Source organism: Phragmites australis, chromosome 7 (genome assembly GCF_958298935.1).
Source record: "Phragmites australis chromosome 7, lpPhrAust1.1, whole genome shotgun sequence".
Taxonomy (NCBI): Eukaryota; Viridiplantae; Streptophyta; class Magnoliopsida; order Poales; family Poaceae; genus Phragmites; species Phragmites australis.
Window position 1 is genome coordinate 170,680 of NC_084927.1, and position 19,321 is coordinate 190,000.

Sequence of the window (19,321 nt, forward strand, 5' to 3'; positions counted from 1 at the left end):
ACATAATGAAGCATTTCTTTTCTTAATGAGATGTTCCATTCTCCCCCTCAAAATGTGGTATAAGTGCCAATATCATAATTTCGATGAACTCTCATCATAGACATTTCACTTATGGGAAATCTATAGAGTTAGCAACATACTTAATGCTTCCAAATTATCCATAAGAGTGTAACACAGAGAATCACAAGAAAAAAACACTCTTATAATGGGAACATAAATTTGCATTATTAGGATGGAGGGTGAAAACTTAATTTTAGTGCTGATGGAAAACTTCCAATAGCTTTAACATTAGCCTTTTGTCCATTTGTAACTCTAAGACTTTGCTTTAGACCTTTCTTACTCATGTTGGCAAGATAAACGTAATATCATATCTTAGTCTTTTGTCAACTTTCTTTGTGAATGCACACAGCTATAGGCACAATCATAATTCACTTCTTACTTTGTGTGTTATTATTGCTCTTCATAGGAAGGAATGACATAATGAATTGAATTAAAAAGGCTCCAATAATTCTTTATGTCCTAGCTCTTTAACTTTTGAGCATTCTTATGATCATTTTACTGGTATGAACTTTTGAGGAGCTCCAAACTGCTTCTCTAGTAACACCGATAAGCATAATTTAACTCGAGGATTGCTCCCCCATATCCTAAATTGTATGACCATAAGGGATATTTGTTTAGATTGCTCCCATTAGTCATCAGAATATTGAATTCTCATCAATATCTCAAGGTTTCTCTAATGGGAGTCAACTATTATCATTATATTTGTGTGCGTAATCAATATCCATAACCTCAAGAATAATAATGATATGCTAATGAAATACTCTATTCCTAATTAGGTACTATAAATAGCCAAAGAACTTATGGCTGAATTTATAACATGAATAATAGGGATATTACCTTAATTACTACGCTAGTATCCACAGAAATTGTGAATAATTGTCTGACACACTATTAACCTTATGCTGATGAGTTTAACAGCATGCTAATGACACAATTAATAGATTCATGGTCCTAAAAAGCATCACCGTTGGGCAGAAACGAAAAGGACCATGACATAAGAACATAATTCACTAACGGGAATAGCACATGATTGCAAATAACGTTGGTTAGGATGTGACCTTGAGCCATAAACGTGATTGCTTCATCAACATGAAATCTCTAACCAAAACTTCTCATTAGTTCTATTTTGATTAGAGAAACTATAAGAATAACACATGATTACAATCAATGTTGGTCAGAATATAATCGTGTGCCAAAACATAATTCCAAAAACACCATCAAAACTCTAATTAATACTTCTCGTTTGTTCCTTCTTTAGTTAGAGACAACTTAATTATTATATAATCATGATCACGTAAAAGCTTGAGACAAAATGACTCAATAACTCATTTAATTCGAGAAATTAATTAAACGACACATGACCATAAAAGATGTTGGTCAATATATAGCCATAGGCCATCAACCTTAATCATAATCACAAAGCGCATTAAGTCTCTAAGCAAAGTATATTAATTAGAGACAAGTTTTATCACATGATCATGATTACTGAGCATTAAACATTAATTACTTAATTGCGAAAGCGTAAACATTAAACATTTAATAGGCAACATAAAAAAATGCCAAAATAAAAATAAGGGAAAAACTTTAATAACATAATTTAGGGCTAAATTAAAGCATAAAAAATTCTTGACAGCATAAACACATGCTAAAATAATTAAATATCTCAGGAAAAACATAACATTAATTGATCCTATCTCAAGTTATCCCTAGAATGCACTTAAATATTATTTGTGGCCTAGCTGAGAAAAATCTAAAAGGCCAACCTAAAACTTATGCCAAAAAAAGAGCCCATTAATAATGCCTGGGTTCGAACCCAGGACCACCCGGACTAGCCATCCGGACTAGCACCCCGTCTCCAAAGCCCATAATTTCAGTAGCCCAAAACATATTACACCCCGACTAAAAATGGCCCAAAAGGCGTGCACTAGGCCCAACTGCACGCGCTCTCGGCCCAACTAATGCCCAAATGCGGCCCATCAACTCCCCAGGCCGACGGCAACTCCGGAGCGATGTCGTCCATTGATCTTGATCGGATGGTTCAAATCGCTCGCCCCCGAACAAAAAATGGCCGAAACCTAAACCTAGTGCATTTCCCTTCTCCGGCCTCCGAGAAACACGCGAGGGGGCAGGCAACGGCGGCGGCAGGGCGAGCTGATGCCGCGCGCAGCTCCGGCAAGGTTTCGGCCGTGAGCGCGCGCGCAAGGGAAGGCAACGCCCAGCTAACTATGGCGGCGATGGTGCTGATGCAGCGCGGGGTCCCGCGCGGGATGCGGCTTCGGCGAGGCGGAAGAGCGCGCACCCGCGGGCATGCTGATGCTGCGCGTGGCCCAGGGCGGTAGCGAGGACGCGCGCAGCGGAGCGGCTGAGCGCACCCGGTTGGAGGGGGCACGCGACGGCGCTCACCACGGTGAGGACGCGCGCTGCGATTCGTCAAAACAGGTACTGATCCTCGTCCAACTTTAGTCCAAATTGATGAACTAGGGTTCGGATTTGGGAAAGCTGTGCTAAAAGGGTTTCTGATTTTGGGGAAAAAGATGCCCAAGAGTTCTTAATTTGCCCAATTTCTCTCCTTCTTGATGCTAACCGAGGCATAAGAGAGATTAAACATGATAAAAACCGAGACTAATTAAGGTCCAAAACAAACTAATTACAGTTAACAGACATAATTAGGATTGAACTTGAGCGATTAAGCGCTAATCGGTCTTAGGGTTCAAGGATTAGGCTTGGAGGCTCTTGATATCAAATATTAGGTCTAAACGTGAATTAATCGGATAGGATCATTAGTCTAATGAACATGAACACCAAGATATCATTACTGACCCAATTGGAGGATGCCCCTAAGGCTGCTGACGACCCGTAGATGGTCGATGTCGTCGGGGTGACGTTGCCACTGGCAGTGGCCGACGGTGGTGATAGCCTCAGCACATCTTGCAGCAGCACATCTAATGATCGGAGACCAAAATCGCATGGTAGTGTAGCATGACGTGCGCTCCCGATCAACGCGCATAGGTGGGCCACTATAACCCGGTCAACTGCTAGTTAGTCGAGATCACCAATCCAACATGTCATGGTCGATGAGAATGATGTCGGCGGAGAGGCTGTCGTGGCCGACTAATCCATGGACATGATTGGCAGGCTCACTGCCGGAGAATAATTCATCATTCAACTTGCCAGGACGCATGCTGGTCTATTCCTACGTTAAAACCAAATGCAGAAAACTAGTATTCCTAGTAATCCTCTGGTAAACCAACAACCTCTACCAACGAACGTAATCCTATTTTACTGGGTAACTGATTCCTAGGAATAAGATAGAAAGGAATGTTAGATTCTCCCTTAATCCTCTATTCTGTTAACCAAACGCTCCCTTGGGAGTTTCAAAACATCTTTATTCTGTATAAAAACAAATAAAATCTTATACTAATATCATCAAAGGATGAAATTTGCAATGCTCAGGTATAAAACATGAATGTCTCGTTTTATGCAATATTAACAATATAAAGCACATGTTGGAGAGGGCTATCGAAGCATTTTTCATTGAAATCGTAGTAATATGATGATGCTATTTTGGCATCATCACCTATCTGATATTATTGCCTTAGGAAGCCCATGAAGTTTAAATATGTTGTTCATGTAAACCTTGGCTACTTGTAGTGCAGTGAAAGGATGAGTTAAAGCTAGAGAAAGTGAGCATAGTTGCTAAACTTATCCGCTGCCACCAATGTAGCATTATGATTTGCAGATCTAGGCAAGCCTTCTATAAAGTCAAGAGTAACAACTGACCATGCTTGATCTGGCATCAGCAGAGTTTGAAGCAAACCAGGAGTATCAATTCGCTTAGTTTTCGCTTATTGACATATGTGTTGGGGATTAATCCCTGGCAATGATTCATGGGTATACTGAACGACAGGTGCGTGATCCGCATCCTGGATGTCTGCCGAATGTACCTGTGTGTGTGACTCAAGAACATTAGAGATTATCCATGTTCGGGCCCCCTGTGGGGTAATAACTCTACATCCTGTCTATTCTTCTCCGAGAGCGCCTCTCTTTACAAAAGATATCCCCCTTTATATATCAGAGGGGTATGAGTCTTTACATGTGGGCCCAACCAATAGGCCCAAGTCTGCCTAGAAGATCAATATTAGCTATCATCACTCAATACGCATGCGCTGCTTGTTGTGTCTGGATTGTCCAGCTAGCCCTGTCCCATCGTCGATTTCCCACGCGCGCTTGCCACACCCTTTCCTGCGTCTGCGAGCCCGTCCCGCAACATTAATTGTTGCGGGACAGGACACGATAACTCTGAGCTGGTCATGTCGCTTCAGTAAGAATGGCACGCCTGGAGAAGGAAAAACGGCATGAGTAGTGGCATTAAATGAGGTTGGAATGGCCAGACGAGTAGCCCCTAAGTTCTTTACACCGATAGTAGCCCCTAAGTTCCATCGCGGATATGGTGATCTAGGTTGTTCTCCATAAGAGCGTAGTCGGACCTGGTCGTACCATCTGGGCCTCGGGTGAACAAGAGGGGAGTGGTTGGCGACACTGTTCACCATCGTGGTCAGCTCAGGAAACCGCATCTCGCAGGGAGGTTAAACGTCCATAGAGAGAGAGAGAGATCGTGGGAGAGAGAAAACTTTGATGGCCGCTGGACTTCGAGGGAATTTCAGTTCCCCAAACGGCCCCCGGAATTCGATGCGGCGGGGCCGAGTCGACCCTATAAATCGAATGACAGAAACCCCTGTAAACCCCTTTGGACTCCAAGCCTCTCCGCCAAAGCCCATCGCCTCCGATCACCTCCCGTCTCTCTTGCAAAAAAAAAACCATCGCCGTTCTCCGATGGCGCCGCGCATCGGAAAGGAGTATGACTTCCCCAAGTCCAAGTGCAACGCCGCGAAGTTGAAGCAGATGTACGAGAATCGCCTGCTTTCGCGATGCTTGTCTTTCGGATATCGCCTTGGAGGGGACGTCCCAGCTCCCCGCCAGGGAGAGATCATGATCTTCGCCTCGCTCTTCCTGGCGGGTCTTGTCCCCCCCTTCTTCGAGTTCTTCACCACGGTCGTCTCATTTTACGACATCTGCCATCTTCATCTCAACCCCAACTCCATCATCATGCTGAGCGTTTTCGCTCAAATGTGTGAAAACTTCATTGGGATCGAGCCATGCCTTGATCTCTTTTGGTTTTTTTACACGGTCAGGTTGCAGACCGGGTCAGCCACTGGGAGCTGCGGCTTTCGTCTTCGTGATGGCGTTATGAGCTCCTATCTGGAGATGAATCTCAAATTGTCGTGGTTGGGCTGGCGGGACGAGTGGTTCTACCTCATGACCGACGACTCCTTGGACAACTTTTGTGTGCTGGATGCGTCGGCGTGCCTTGTGGAGAGCTGGGGAAGCTCTCCCACGCTGACCGCAGAACTATTGTCCCTCGCCGGTGGGGTTAAGGCGCTCGTGGAAGGCGGCCTATCAGGGTCGGATGTCGTCCGCGACTTTATCAAGCGCCGGCTGTGCCCCTTGGCGGAGAGCACATTCAGCATACCTGTACACTGGGAGTGATAAGGACACCCGGGAGAGCTCCTCATGTAACATCTTAGTCATCTCCCTGTCATTAGGTGATGGTCGAGCGGTATCTTATTCCTTCTCATCAGATCTTCCCGACGAGGTCATTGACTTGCGGGTTCGGTTGCTGATGGCGGCGGCCGCAAGGAAGGGTGGCTCTCCTTGTGTCCCCTTGTGTGAGCTCTCCCCGTCAGAGAGGGTTTGGGTTAGGCTGGTATGTTTAGCATCCTTTCAGAGTTTTCTACTCTAATGCTTTTGCCTGGTCAAGGTCTTATGGTTCGAGTTATTTTCAGCATCTTCCCGAGGTAGATGTCCTGTGATCGATAGTTGACGAGGTCGAGGAGGTCTTCCAGGAGATTGAACGTGTGGCCGCCAGGCCTCCGCGTCACCTATTGCTGCCCCAGACACCCGTCGACCTGCTCGCGACCCTAACCCATCAGGTCCAGAAGGTGATCAGTCTACTCAGGTCAGGCGGCGATCGCGGGCAGCGGCTCGGCGAGTGGTGCCGGCCAGCGGGAGGTCGACCCGCAGAGGCTCGACCAGACCAGCCACGACCCGATGCCTCGCGACAAGGTCCGACCAGTCCAGGCGCCCCTCAACCAGGTCAGGTTCGACCTAATGCCTCACGACCAGACCCGCTCCGACCAGTTGCACTCTGACCAGACCGCCGTAGACCAATCGTCTACGCAGTGTGGGAAGAGGCCGATGGAGGTCTATTTACCGCGAAGGCGTCCAAACGCACTCGCGGGACCTCGAGTACTGCCGACCCCAAAGCGGGGTTGTCCTTCCCGACTAGTCGATCCGGCGGCTTCGTGAGGACCAGACTCGTGCAGCATCCTCTTGGATTGAGCCTCAGGCGGGCTCCGTCACGGTGCATTGATACTTTAGCTTTAGCTAGATCCAAAGATGCCGCTTTTATCGTCTTTTCTGCTAATTTTGCAACATAAACTCAAGATGACACTATAAATAAATATTATCAAGGTTAGTGATAATAATCTATAAACATGACGATAATCCGTCATATATTGAGAGAAGTCTAGAAAAGTTGACGCTAAAAGTGTACATTAATGGACGTCAACAATATGCTACTCTCATTCTTGCTTGTTGAATTGCTTATTTGAGATGCTTAAGTTTTGCTGCAATATGAGAGTTGATGAAAGAATGGGAAGTTATGGAGTCCACTAGCATAAGAACTTCCTGTCCTTCAATCAAACCCCATAGCTTGACTGTCCTGAGTGACTCAACTCCAGACACAACCACCTTGGATATACTCATGAGACAATCCTCATCAGACTCTGGCTCTGGACACAAGGCAACTTGTACTTCATTTTGGAACATACCGAGCAATTCTTCCACATCATGTAACTGCACTGTTGGTCCACATTGATGGTTATGCCCCCATTTCTCACCACATTTAAAATACAGACTGCGGGCACGCCTGTACGCTCTCAATGTTGCTACACGATCATCCATGGGGCGCCTATCAGGAGCACGAGCTGCATCAACACCACGACGATCAGTTGCCGGTTTGTCATTTTGCTGCCTCTGAGACTGGACAACTGGTGTTGCAATACGGTGAGTTGGACTAGTACTAAACATTGAATCACTTTGACGAGTCTTACGAGCCCACCTAGAATCAGAAACACCTTCCTGTATGCAAGCTAAGGATTATGCAGTTTCCAAATCTTTTGGCCTGTGCAAAACTATCATAGAGCGAATGTCGTCTCGCAACCCATTGGTGAAACGAGTTGTGAAAAATACTGAATCATAAGACGAGTTGTGAGCTAACACTAGATGCATGAGGGGCTCAAATCAAGATAAGTACTCTACAACTGAGGATGTTTGTTTGAGGCCAAACAAAGTGCGAATCTGATCCTAATACTAATGAGCGCATAGCCGCGCACATAGATCATTCCACGAGTTTATGACACCCTGAGCCTGCAACAACATTGCTGCGTTGCCAATGAAGTGGTACGTTGCCAACCACACCTAGAAGTCCGGTGCCACTCCATAAACCTCAAAATAATCTGCACACTTGCGCGTCCAAAATTGCGGGTTCTCCCCCTTCAAAGCAAGGAAAATCCAGTTTCAGATTCAAATTTCCAGCAGAGAAACATGAATTCATAGCAGAGATATTCGAGTGCAGATATTCATTGGATGAATGCAGACAAGAGGTATGGGGATGAGGCGTGAATTGCGCACCTGTGACCGGAGGTGGCAAACAGGCCGTAACGACCTCGTGTGCCGACCCTCGGTGCTCTTTTTAATCACGGTGGCCACTTGGCCCATCGCGTAGCCAATGAGGTGGTGAGCCGAGGTCTGAATCTGGCGTCGTCAGCTCCAGATTCTCCTTTGATGCACTAGGAGCAGCCGCGACCGCTAGAACAAGTTGCTTCTCGGTCTGCTCTACGTGAAGGCATAGATCCTCCACCATCTTGTGCAAATTCTCCACCCTCGTCTGCATCAACCTCAGTGCCTCCACGGATCGCTGTAGCAACTCAGCACCCGCTTCTCCTTGAGACAATCTTTCGTGTACTGCTTAATGAAGTTCGCGAGCTCGCGAACTTGGTGGTGCTGCTGCTGCGAGACATACCGGGGCTCGAGGTAAGGATTATCCTTGTTATGCTTTGATGTTGCCAGAACCAGGGAGGATGGCATCAAAGTGCAAATAGGCTTCCTTCAGGAAAGGAAGGAGTACAATCAATTTGTGAGTCATGGTCAACATGATCAATGCTCGATTGCTGTATGGGATCTGCCAGAGTCTGATGGAAAAATTTGATTGTTATGTTATTGGAAAGGAAAGGAATTCAGAGGAAGTTAAAAATATTCTGCAGGAAATTTTGGAAATGAATCTTGATACGATTGAACGGGAAGAGGGTTATATATTCACTATTTCAGATGGCGTCAAAAAGTATATGGAATATAATAAGATCATCGCGGCTTCTCTTCTTCTTACAGGCTGTAATAAAAACCGTTCATTCCAGCATAAGCAACAGCATTATCCTACAACTAGGACAATCTGAGCAATTCACAAACTAATACAGGTAATTGATTTTGAAATAAGTATTTAAAAACGAAATTTATTGTACTCAAACAAAGCTCTCTACAAGGAACAGAAAAAGTCAGATGAAGCCATCAATGATCTATGTTGTTTGACACGTTGAAGGAGGTCCTCTTTTAATGTAGTAGTTACCGAAAGAGGAATGATTATTGGAAACATACTTTTGAATTTGAGAAATGGTAAAAGCGTGAGTTGTTCTATTGAACTGCACATACCAAACAATCCCAAACAGATCGTAGATGTTGCTTTTTATGAAGATTCACTGACATTGAATATATTTTTGTTGATGAAAAATACACAATCGTTTGTCACCTATAGCAAATGGATTAACACAACGTTCATAATTATATAATTCTGATTTAATGTGGCATGCCTAGCTCCTCAACAAGGGCGGTTTTTATATTTCTAAAACAGCGTACGCGACTTCTTATGTATGGATTTTCTAATCTAGATTCAAAAGGCACATAGATTCTTGCTATGTATGCAAAAGGGCCCGTTAAATTATTAAATTAGCCTATGATAATTTTAATATCTCTGTATCATCTTTTTGTTGGATTGAATTTTCAACTTTTGATATAAAAAATTACAAGTTGGAGTTAGCTGAGTCGAGTTTCTCAGCTTGTAATGATATTGATATTAAAACGTTGTTCACCCTTTTGAATGATAAGCATTATCATCTGTGAAATGAATGGTTACGCAAAATTAAGCATATGAAAAAGTTTTAAAAGAAGACCTCATTTGAAGAGCTTGAAAGGTTTGATACTCGATATTTTGCTCTTCATTTGCTCCTTCGGCTGATCAAGAACGCAAGTGAAAGTAGTAATTTTTATGATATTCTGGTATTTTTTTGATTTCTATAGCTAAAAGAATTCTCGGTTAGTTGTAGCAACTTGGTGTACATCTAAAATGAAACAGTTGGCTTCTTATACTGGGCTAACTAGTTTGTAGCATACCCTAAATGTATTATGCATGGCATTAGACTCGTCTCATAATGTTGAGTTGGGATAGCAACTGCTTCGGTTTAGTTTTATAGTTAGGGTCTGTTTGGTAGAGCTCTTTCTGATCTAAAGTTTCTGTGGGGAGTGATTTTTTGGATGAAGTGATTTTGTGGTTGAAAGTGATTCTCTAAAATAAAATATATAGAGAAAGTGATTCTGTGCGGGAAGTGAATCAAGGGAAGCTGCTTTTTTTAGCTTTTCAACTTCTAATTCATTTTAGAGAATCACTCCCACAGATTCTACTCAGGGAGCTAAAAGCTGAAAGTTGTAGTTTGGCAGAGCTTCCTTGATTCCAGTTGGGAAGTTGCTCTAGTAGCTCTGCCAAACAGACCTTTAACAGCAATTTTACTTTACATGTAGTTGTCTGCATTTAAAATGAAACAGCTAGGCTATTGTTTCTAGTATGCCCCAAATATTGTAGCATTCAGGTTTGTAGAAATTCTTCATCTGCTCTTCATTTTGCAGAACTAAACAGTATATAAACTTGAACTTGTTGATCTTTCGGTCTGCCAATCCATTTGCCTTTTCAATCAGAATATTGTAAAACAAAAATCTTATTTTGACAATTACCACCTGTCTATGTTGATGATTGTTAGTGGAATCATTGCTTGGTTGCTACAACCAACCAAAAATACTTTAACATTATAGAGATCGCTATTTCACTTGCGTTCTTATCCGCTAATGGAGCAAATAAAGAGTAAAATATTGAGTACTAAACCTTTAAGCTTTTAAAATAAGGTCTTTTTATATGTTTTATTTTGCGTAATCATTTATTTGACAGCTGATATTGCTTATCATTTAAAAGGCTGGATAACGTTTTAATATCAGTGTTATTAGAAATTGAGAAACTCGAATCAGATAATTTCAACTTGTAATCTTTAATATCAGAAGTTGAAAATCTAATCTAGCGAAGAGATAGTACAGAGACATTAAAATTATCATAAGCTGATTTGACGGACCCTCTTGCATACACATCAAGAATCTCAACGTCTTTTGGATTTGGATCAGAAAGTCCATACTTAGCAAGTCTTGTATGCTGTTTTAGAAATATAAGGAACTCCCTTGTTGAGATGTTAGACATATTGTATCTAGTCAGAATTATACAATTATAAATGTTGCGATAATTTATTTGCTCTAGGTGGTAAAAAATTGTGTTTTTCAATAGTAAAAATATATTCGATATCAGACGAATCTTTATGAAAAATGACATCTATGATTTGTTTGGGATTGTTTGGTATATACAGTCCAATAGAATAACTCACATTTTTACTATTTCTTAACTTTAAAAATATATTTTCAATAATCATTTCTCTTTCGGTAGCTATTTCATTAAGAGAGGATCTCCCGTAACGTGTCAAACAACATAGATTATTGATGATTTTATCTGACTTTCTGTTTCTCGTAGAGAACTTTGTTTGAGTACATTAGATGTTGCTTTGAGATACTTATTCCAGAATCAATTACCTGTATTATTTTGTGAATTGCTCAAGCTATCCTAGTTGCAGGATAACGCTGTTGCTCATACAAAAAGGAACAGTTTTTATTATATTCTACAAGAGAAAGAGAAACTACGATGATCTTATTATACTCCATGTTATTTTTGTTACAATCTGGAATAGTGAATGTATAGTCCTCTTTCCGTTCAATCGTTTCTAAAATTTCCAATAGAATCTTTTTGATTTCTCTGGATTCCTTTTCTTTCTAATATCATAACAATCAAACTTTTTCATTATGAGTTCTAACAAATTTCATACAGTAATCGATCATTGATCATGTTGATTATAACTCGCAAATTGATTGTACTTATTTCTTTTTTAAAAAAAGTCTCTTTACACTTGGATGCCGTCCTCCCTGGTTAGAACTGTACAATCACTGCGAACACTTCTGTTTGATCCACCCTCCTTTTCGATTGTAAATGCATCATCCTTGCGAACACTTGCTTGAAGAAGGCCCATCGTATTTCTCTCTGGTTGTAAATGCATTGTCGCTGCTGTTACTTCTGTTTGACAAAGACCCATCACCTTCCATTGGTGACTGAGACCTGCATCAATAATTGCGAAGTACAAAAACAGTTTTAGCACAAGGAAGGCTTGAGACTAACATTAATTGAACATTTGACTTTGGTCTAATAATTCAATCTTTAATGAGAAACAACTACACTTGAGAAATCAAAACACAAATACTACACAAGAAAAAAATAACGCAACGACTTCCACATACAAATCACGCAGAAAGAAGTAATGAATAAAAGACAGTATTCAATTCAGATTGCAGTCGCCCCTCATTTCATAGCTAATATTAGCCATCATTGACAACTCTGAAAAATGGTTTTAGCTTGTGACATCGTGATTTTCAGATTTCTTAAATTTTTAAAAATTTTCAAGATTAGATTAAAGGTTAAAAAATTAGAATAGGAAAAATCTTATTTTTTAAATTCAAATTCAAATTTGATAAGGTTATTATTTGCTTTAATGCATTCATGCTGGAGTTAGGCATTTAGGTTCATTTGTTTGGTTTTGGTTGTTTTGGTTTTGCCTTAGCATAAAATAGAAATAGAATAGGATTTAGAATGAAAATAGAAAAGGAAAAAAATAAAAGCCAAACTCTAATCCAGGCCTCTCTCTTCTCCTCCTGCTCTCCATCCCCGCGTGGGTCTCGCTCCCGACCCAACCAGCCTCGCCCTTGGCCCGTTCCCGTGCTGCACCCGCTTAGGTCGCCAGCCAAAAGGCGCCTGGTCACTCCCCGCCTTCACCCCGTGCCCACGTGTCATCATCTTCGTATCGGACTCGAACCTGCCGCCGTGTTCGAGCCGGTGTCCGGCGCCGTCGCCAAGGAGACCTGGTCCTCCCTAAGCCCTCCTCTGCCGCCTATATAACCAGCCGCCTCCCCTCTAGGTTTTCCCATCGCCAAACCCGTTGAGTTCCGAGCAACTCGTCGAGTTCTCAAGCTCCTCGTCGCATTGCCGCCGCCCTCCACCTAACTCCCCGCCGAGCCGCCCTAGTGCCATCTAGCTTCACCTAAGCCGCCTGCGAGCTTCATCGCCACCCGCCGAAGCTCGAGCCGCCCTCCCCTTGCTTTCTCGGTCACCAGAGCCGCCTCCCATCGTGCACCCGAGCCCCTCCGCTGTCTACGCCATCGCCAAGCCTCCTCCAGAGCCGAGCTGCCGAGGTAAACACCAAAAATGAGCTCCCTGTGATCTCTCTTCGATGACCCCGGGACGAAGCACAAAATGGGTCGACATGCTAGTTTTGGTGACCATGGATACATTATTGTTTAAGGATGCATGCTTTCGTGCATTTTCAATGTAACGTGATCACACAAAAACAAATGTGTAAATTAACAAAAAGAAAAGGAAATAAAAGAAGAGATGGGCTACTATGGCTGCCATTGGATGGCCCACTCAGCCCACTACATGCCCTAACCCCTCCCAACTCAGTGCACACGTACATAGGCAAGCTGTCGTACATAGGCAAGCTGTCGCAGCATCATTTCTTCTTGTAGCTGCTTCTCTCCTCCCACAACACATGGCCGCCGCTGCAATGGATCGCCCACTGCCGGCCGCCATCTAGCATATGGTTCGCTGTCCGCGCTCCACGGCGATAAGGTCCGCCTTCCACGGCGATAAGGTCCGCCGTCCGTGCCATCCGTGCTCCACGGCGATGAGGTCTGTTGTTCGCGGTATGCCGACAAGGTTCGCCCTCCGCACTCTGCTGGCATGGTCCTCTATCACCCATCCGCCCACCACCGACGATGGAGATGGCAATGGTCTCATGGACGAGGCACTGCATCACAAGGTATGCCTCATCTTCGTCTTGTCCCATCGTATTACCTGCGTGGCAAAGGGCCAACGTCCCCGCTCATCTGCATTGCGTCCCGCTGTAGAGCTATGCAGCAAAAGGTGCGACGAACCTGCAGCATTTGGGGCGTTGATCCCGTTCGACCCTGACCCTCGATTCGGGACGGCATCCCGAGGTCAGGGAACATGGCATAGACCCCGTACTAGGTGACTATCAGCAGGAGCACGGATGTCAATGGGACGGAACACACTGAGGCTAGCGTAGCAGCCATCCCCACCTAAATTGAGTAGGAAGTTAGTATACTCACGGCATCATTTAGCTTTAAACTGCATGATACAAATAGGAAACTTACTAGCGCATAAGCTTGAGGGTGTGCAACAGCAGTGTTACCCGGATTGGCAGAGTTTATTAATTCTGCTGCTGAGCCTCCAAAAACAGCACCGACAGCAGCACCAATCATCAAGCTTGGAGCATAAAGGCCACCAACAAGACCAGATCAAAGTGCAGTTGCTACAACTTTTGCAGCAGCTAATTGAGCTAAGAGCCAGATTCCAGGGGCTGAGCAATTTTACCCGCATATAGAATCTCATCAACATTGGTGAAACCCCAATATAGTATTCCAGGGTATCATAGAGCTATTAAACCTGCTCCAAGACCACCTAAAGCAGGGCATACTACAGCAGGAAGGCCAATTGTTTTCCTTATAAATTCTTTGTGAACCAAACAACCAACTGCCTGAATGCTACACTCACGACCCCACAAAGCATGCCTAGAATAAGGTAGAGAGATAACTCTGCAGAATATAATTTTAGTCAATTGTATATTTAAACAAAGGAATAGTTTAACACTACAGGTACAGCACATTACCAAATGCCAAAATGACAAGAAAAAAAATGACAGCTGCTAAAAACAGGGTCATAGGTAATTTTATGGTGCAAAGCATGTGCTGTACATTTGTGGCGGACTGGTGGTAAGGATATCAGCTACAAAACCATGAACCTGTCACATTTGATTAGTAAGAGACTACAGAAGGGCACTACAACTATCGGTTTTCCTCCTGGGAAAGCAATTAACACACAAAAAACGCTCTTCAAGTTCAAACCATAAGCCTAGAGGAGGTTTAAAGCATGAAATGAAGCTGGATGGGGTACTAGAGCCTAGAGGAGGAAATGAAAGATTTATTTAAGTTCTTCTGTTTCAAAAGAGGAAATATGAATGAATGCTAGAAAGGGAACTAGAGGAAATAAAGGCTGGAGATTATAAATGGAAGAATAAAACAAATTTGATAAGAAAACATAAAATGGCGAACTAATGAACATAAAAGGCTATTTTTGATTTAAACTTGGAAAGAGTTGACTACTGATACTCATCCACACAATAAAAAATCAGATAGCAAATACACAACGCATAAAAGCATGTGCCACCAATCACACAACGAAAGACATACCATCTCGAAATAGAAAAGATGGAAAGAGAAGCAAAAGAAAGGTGAAACCAGAACACCTGGCTTTCTTAGATTTAGAACTTAACTAGGAAACATCTACCTTATTAACACCAAATATGATCAGAATAAGGTAAAATACGAGCAGCAGATTTTAGTTCATACGTCGGGACAATAAAGCTGCCTTTTCCCCTAGCAAAACATTGGATACAGTCCATGATATGACTGATGCCAATATAATCATAGCAGTAGTGAATGGTGGTGAGTTCTCTGCTCGAAGCAGCCTCAATACTGTTTCGATAGCACAAAAGCATCCAGCAACTGCAGCATTGAAACCTAAAGATATAGTAACACAAGTCAGAGGGAGCATATAGGACAAGAAACTCAGCAGAATGAAGATTACAAAAAGGTATGGTTCTGTTCTGATTACAGCAAAGATTTATATATTCCTAACATATTTCATGTTTCTTCTTCCTCCGCAGAATTACAATTTTTTTGATTAACTGCCCAACATCTTAGCAAGGTGAAAGAAAACTGGAAACATGTCCCTTCAATTTTCAATCCATCATGTATGTATCAAGAATTAATAAATAATTAATTATAAATACCTGAAGCGATTCCAGCAGCTGATCCAGCTGCAACGAGAGCAATCCTTCGTTCCCTAATGTTCTCCATCATTTCAGCACATCCATTTGCGCAAGATTTATCAATATCAACACTGGGCTCTTCTGGCCCCAACGAACACCCCGTCCCTAAAGTAATTGTGGCTTGGATGGCCTTGATTATGGGGAAGATCGCAGACAGGAAATCAGTATCTTCCCTTTGAGATGATAATGATTGCTTTATCTGCTAAAAAATCTCCAATAGTCCATGCATCATACCAACAACTTCCCCAGTTACTGGAATTAACAATATCCTATACCAAGTGTCAGCCAGCCTCTGCATACGAAGCCACGCGGCACCCTCGGTGGGTGTGCTTGCCCATGCCCATTCATGTATGACATGTACCTGAACGTCAGGCAGGCACTTTTGAGACAGACATTCGGAACCGTTCAAATAAGTACTTTTGGATCAACAGCTCAACTGATTGAATCGCTCCCACACAATGACTGTGTGTTCTTCCAAAGCAGGGTATTCCCTTTTGATTTGAATAGTGGATCAACTAATAGACACAAGAAAACAAACGCGCAAATGATTTAGATCCAACCCTGTGCTAAAGATTGATTGCCGAATTGCTCAGTGGCTCAACGATTAAAATAAGAGAGCAAACAAGTAACCTTGATTGTGTAATAATAAAGTAACACCAAATAAAATGGAACCAATATAACACCCAAAATAACACCAGATTTCCCCCCAAGCTAACACCCCTGCGAATATCTTGCACGAAAACATGGAAGCCAAAAGCAAAAAACTAGAAGAGATAAATTTAAGCATATGTAAAAACACTTTCTTTATTAAGCTCAGAGCAACATCCTCTTTTAGCATATTATAAAGTAATTTTCTCATAAAAATTCTTACCTAAACATACGTTAAGCACTCTTTTTTCCCTCTCCACATAACACAAGTGGAAGGCTATCAAAACGTTCACTCTTCCCACACAGTCCTATCCCTCTATTTATAGACCTAGAAAGGTAGCTTAATCCTTAAGCAATCCTATTCCTAAACTTCCATTTACTTAAAATGCACTCCTACTACCACCGGGGTAGTTTTGTTAGAATTTTTCTCCGTCTATCGGATGCCTGTGGCGCCTTCATGACTTAGTCTCGTTTCGACGCAAGCTTTTCGATGATGCCACAAGCACTCCATCCTCCCACGGTTTTTGGGTCAAACCAGGAAATCGTCTTGCACGCTTCTTAAAGCGTGACTCATAGCCACTTGCTTACACCTTAAGCAAATCTTCCGATATCGATACGTGCCATCCGTCTTACGAGCTTGACCGCCGGCAAGTCTTTCCTGCTTCCGATCCCTCAACTACAACAAATTTGCTAATCTATGACGAAAACTATATGACAATGTTGTAAACTGTCATTGATTTATGATGTTTTTTTAGAAAGTGTCATAAGAATTAATTTGGGACTGTAACCCTGCATTTTAGTGACGAATAGTGGTACAGCCGTCACTAAGGCCAAACAAAAATCGTCATAGACTGATACACCAAAGTGTTGTGATGAAACAATTTTGTCATAAGAGTTCGGTTAGCACATGTGACAAAGTTCTATTGTCATAAAATTCTGGCATGGATATAGTAAGCGTGGCCCACCAGTCAGCCAGGGTCCCACATGTAAGTATGAAGTGAAAAGTAGGGAGGCATAATAGAAAAAAAACAACCCATCTCAAGGTTTGAACTTGGGACCGATCGGATGAGGAGGCTCTGCACTACCACTGAGCTATGGAGGGAGTTCGAATCCTTGACATCTAAAATTTTATATATACATAAATTTGTGGCCTACCTATCAGTTGCAGGTCAGATGAACAAGTCTATTTTGGGATTTCGCGAGAAAACAGATCGCACTCCCAGCGCTGAGACAGCGACGCACCTGCTAAAAAAAAAAAGAGACAGCGGCGACGACGGCGCACTCCGGTGGTGCAGACCAGAGGCGACGGTGCGCACCTCACAGCGCAACCAGGCGGCGCATCTCGGTGGAGACAGCGGCGCACCCCGGTGGCGCTGCATTGTGGTGCAGGCTGACGTAGTAGCCACGTCTCTGGGGCAACGCAGTAACCCTAGAAGGGCTTGTCTTCCTCGGTAGCGATGTTTGCCCACGTGACCCGCCATCCGGCTGCAGTAGCTAGTCTAGTCAGTCTTCCAACGAAGATATGGTTTCCCTCCAGTCGGTATTGGTTTCAGTAATATTCCTTTCTTCTTAGTGTCTAGATTTTGCTTGAATAATGGTGATATTGTAGATTGTTGCACATGTTTATGCCATTTCATATAGTACATTGTTTAATTTGAGTATATTCTAGTAAATAACTAAATTCAGAATGTGTTTGTGGATTTTATGATTTCTTCTGTCATGGAACCAATTTTTTTGTTGATTTGTGTTGCACGGTACAAAGATTTATAAATCATGCACAGTAATGTTGATTTATTCTGAGCACTGTAATGAGCTATTAATTTTTCCTTATTTGAATGTTTGACAGATGGATAGAAGTTGGATAAATGGTAGACAATTTAGCAAGGCACATATTGATGGGGTTAGCGATTTCATGAAGTTTGTTAGGGAAAGATTTGGTGAGAATGAAGAAATACTTTGTTCATATCGTAAATATCTGAATTGGATTCATCGACCTCAAGGACATGTAGAGGATCACTTATATATTTATGGGATGGCAAGCACATGTAATAGGTGGATCCATCATGGAGAACTATTTGATGCTGGAGTTCATGAAAATGCACACCATCATGATGAATATATTAGTGGTCAAGAGGATGTTGGTTTCAATGAGGATGAAGACACTGATGATAGAATTCCTGATATGATAGAGGAGATGTACACAGCTGAAGGCCATAGTGGCGGGCAAACAATGTTTGCAAGTGTAATAGAAGAGTTAAAGCATGAACTTTACCCTGGATGTGCTGGTTTTACTAGTTTTCATTTGTTGTGAAGTTATTTCATATCAAGTCATTCTATCGGATCAGAAATGTTGCATTTACTGCACTACTGAAGTTGTTATCCTTAGCATTCCCAGCTTGCTCTCTTCCAACATCTTACAATGAAGCAAGGAACTTTTTTCGTTTCATTGGGCTTGGATATGATTCAATCCATGCGTGTAAGAATAATTGTGTCTTGTTTCGGAAGGAGTATGCAAAAAATGATGAGTGCCCAGTATGTGGTGCATCAAGATGGAAAGATGCAGATGGAAGCAAGCGCATTCCTAAGAAGGTATTGAGACATTTTCCATTGATTCCAAGGCTAAAGAGGATGTTTGCTTCTATGAAAACAGCAGAGGAGGCACAATGGCACAAGTTGAAGCGACAACCGGTGGAGAATGAACTTAGCCATCCAGCTGATGGTGAGGCATGGAAAGACTTCGATAGAAAATTTGGGTGGTTTGCAGAAGATGCTAGGAACTTGAGCTTGGCCTTGCGACTGATGGTTCCAATCTATTTGGCAACATGACCTCCTCATACACCATGTGGCTAGTATTTAATGTATGGGACAATCCAACTTAATGATGGCCTTACTCATCCCTGGTCCGAGTTCTCCAGGAAAGAATTTTGATGTGTTTTTGGAGATTCTCATTGAAGAGTTGCTTGAGCTTTGGAAGGGTGTCCATACTTACGATGCATTTAGTGGTAGAATGCTTGATCTACATGCTGCAATTATATGGTGCATTCATGATTATCCAGCATTGAGCACATTGTCGGGGCGAGTCACAAATGGTTATTATGCTTGTGTGCATTGTGACAAAG

General features: G+C 42.6%; 1 protein-coding gene across 2 annotated transcripts; it reads left to right on the top strand.

The window, feature by feature from the left end:
• Nucleotides 1-2,146: 2,146 nt before the first annotated feature.
• On the top strand, nt 2,147-18,566 carry LOC133923792 (uncharacterized). Of its 2 annotated transcripts, none has more exons than XM_062369050.1 (2): nt 2,147-2,499; nt 18,049-18,566. In XM_062369050.1, the coding sequence occupies exons 1-2, from the start codon at nt 2,368-2,370 to the stop codon at nt 18,511-18,513; spliced, it is 597 nt and encodes a 198-aa protein (XP_062225034.1). In that variant the 5' UTR covers nt 2,147-2,367; the 3' UTR covers nt 18,514-18,566. The 2 variants fall into 2 exon arrangements, with proteins under 2 accessions (XP_062225034.1, XP_062225033.1); XM_062369049.1 differs by lacking the exon at nt 18,049-18,566 and adding an exon at nt 3,800-6,233.
• Nucleotides 18,567-19,321: the final 755 nt, after the last annotated feature.

What these genes read in the sequence shown, in the direction of transcription:
- LOC133923792 (XM_062369049.1), top strand. Translation starts at nt 4,696, where the DNA reads ATGGCCGCTGGACTTCGAGGGAATTTCAGTTCCCCAAACGGCCCCCGG.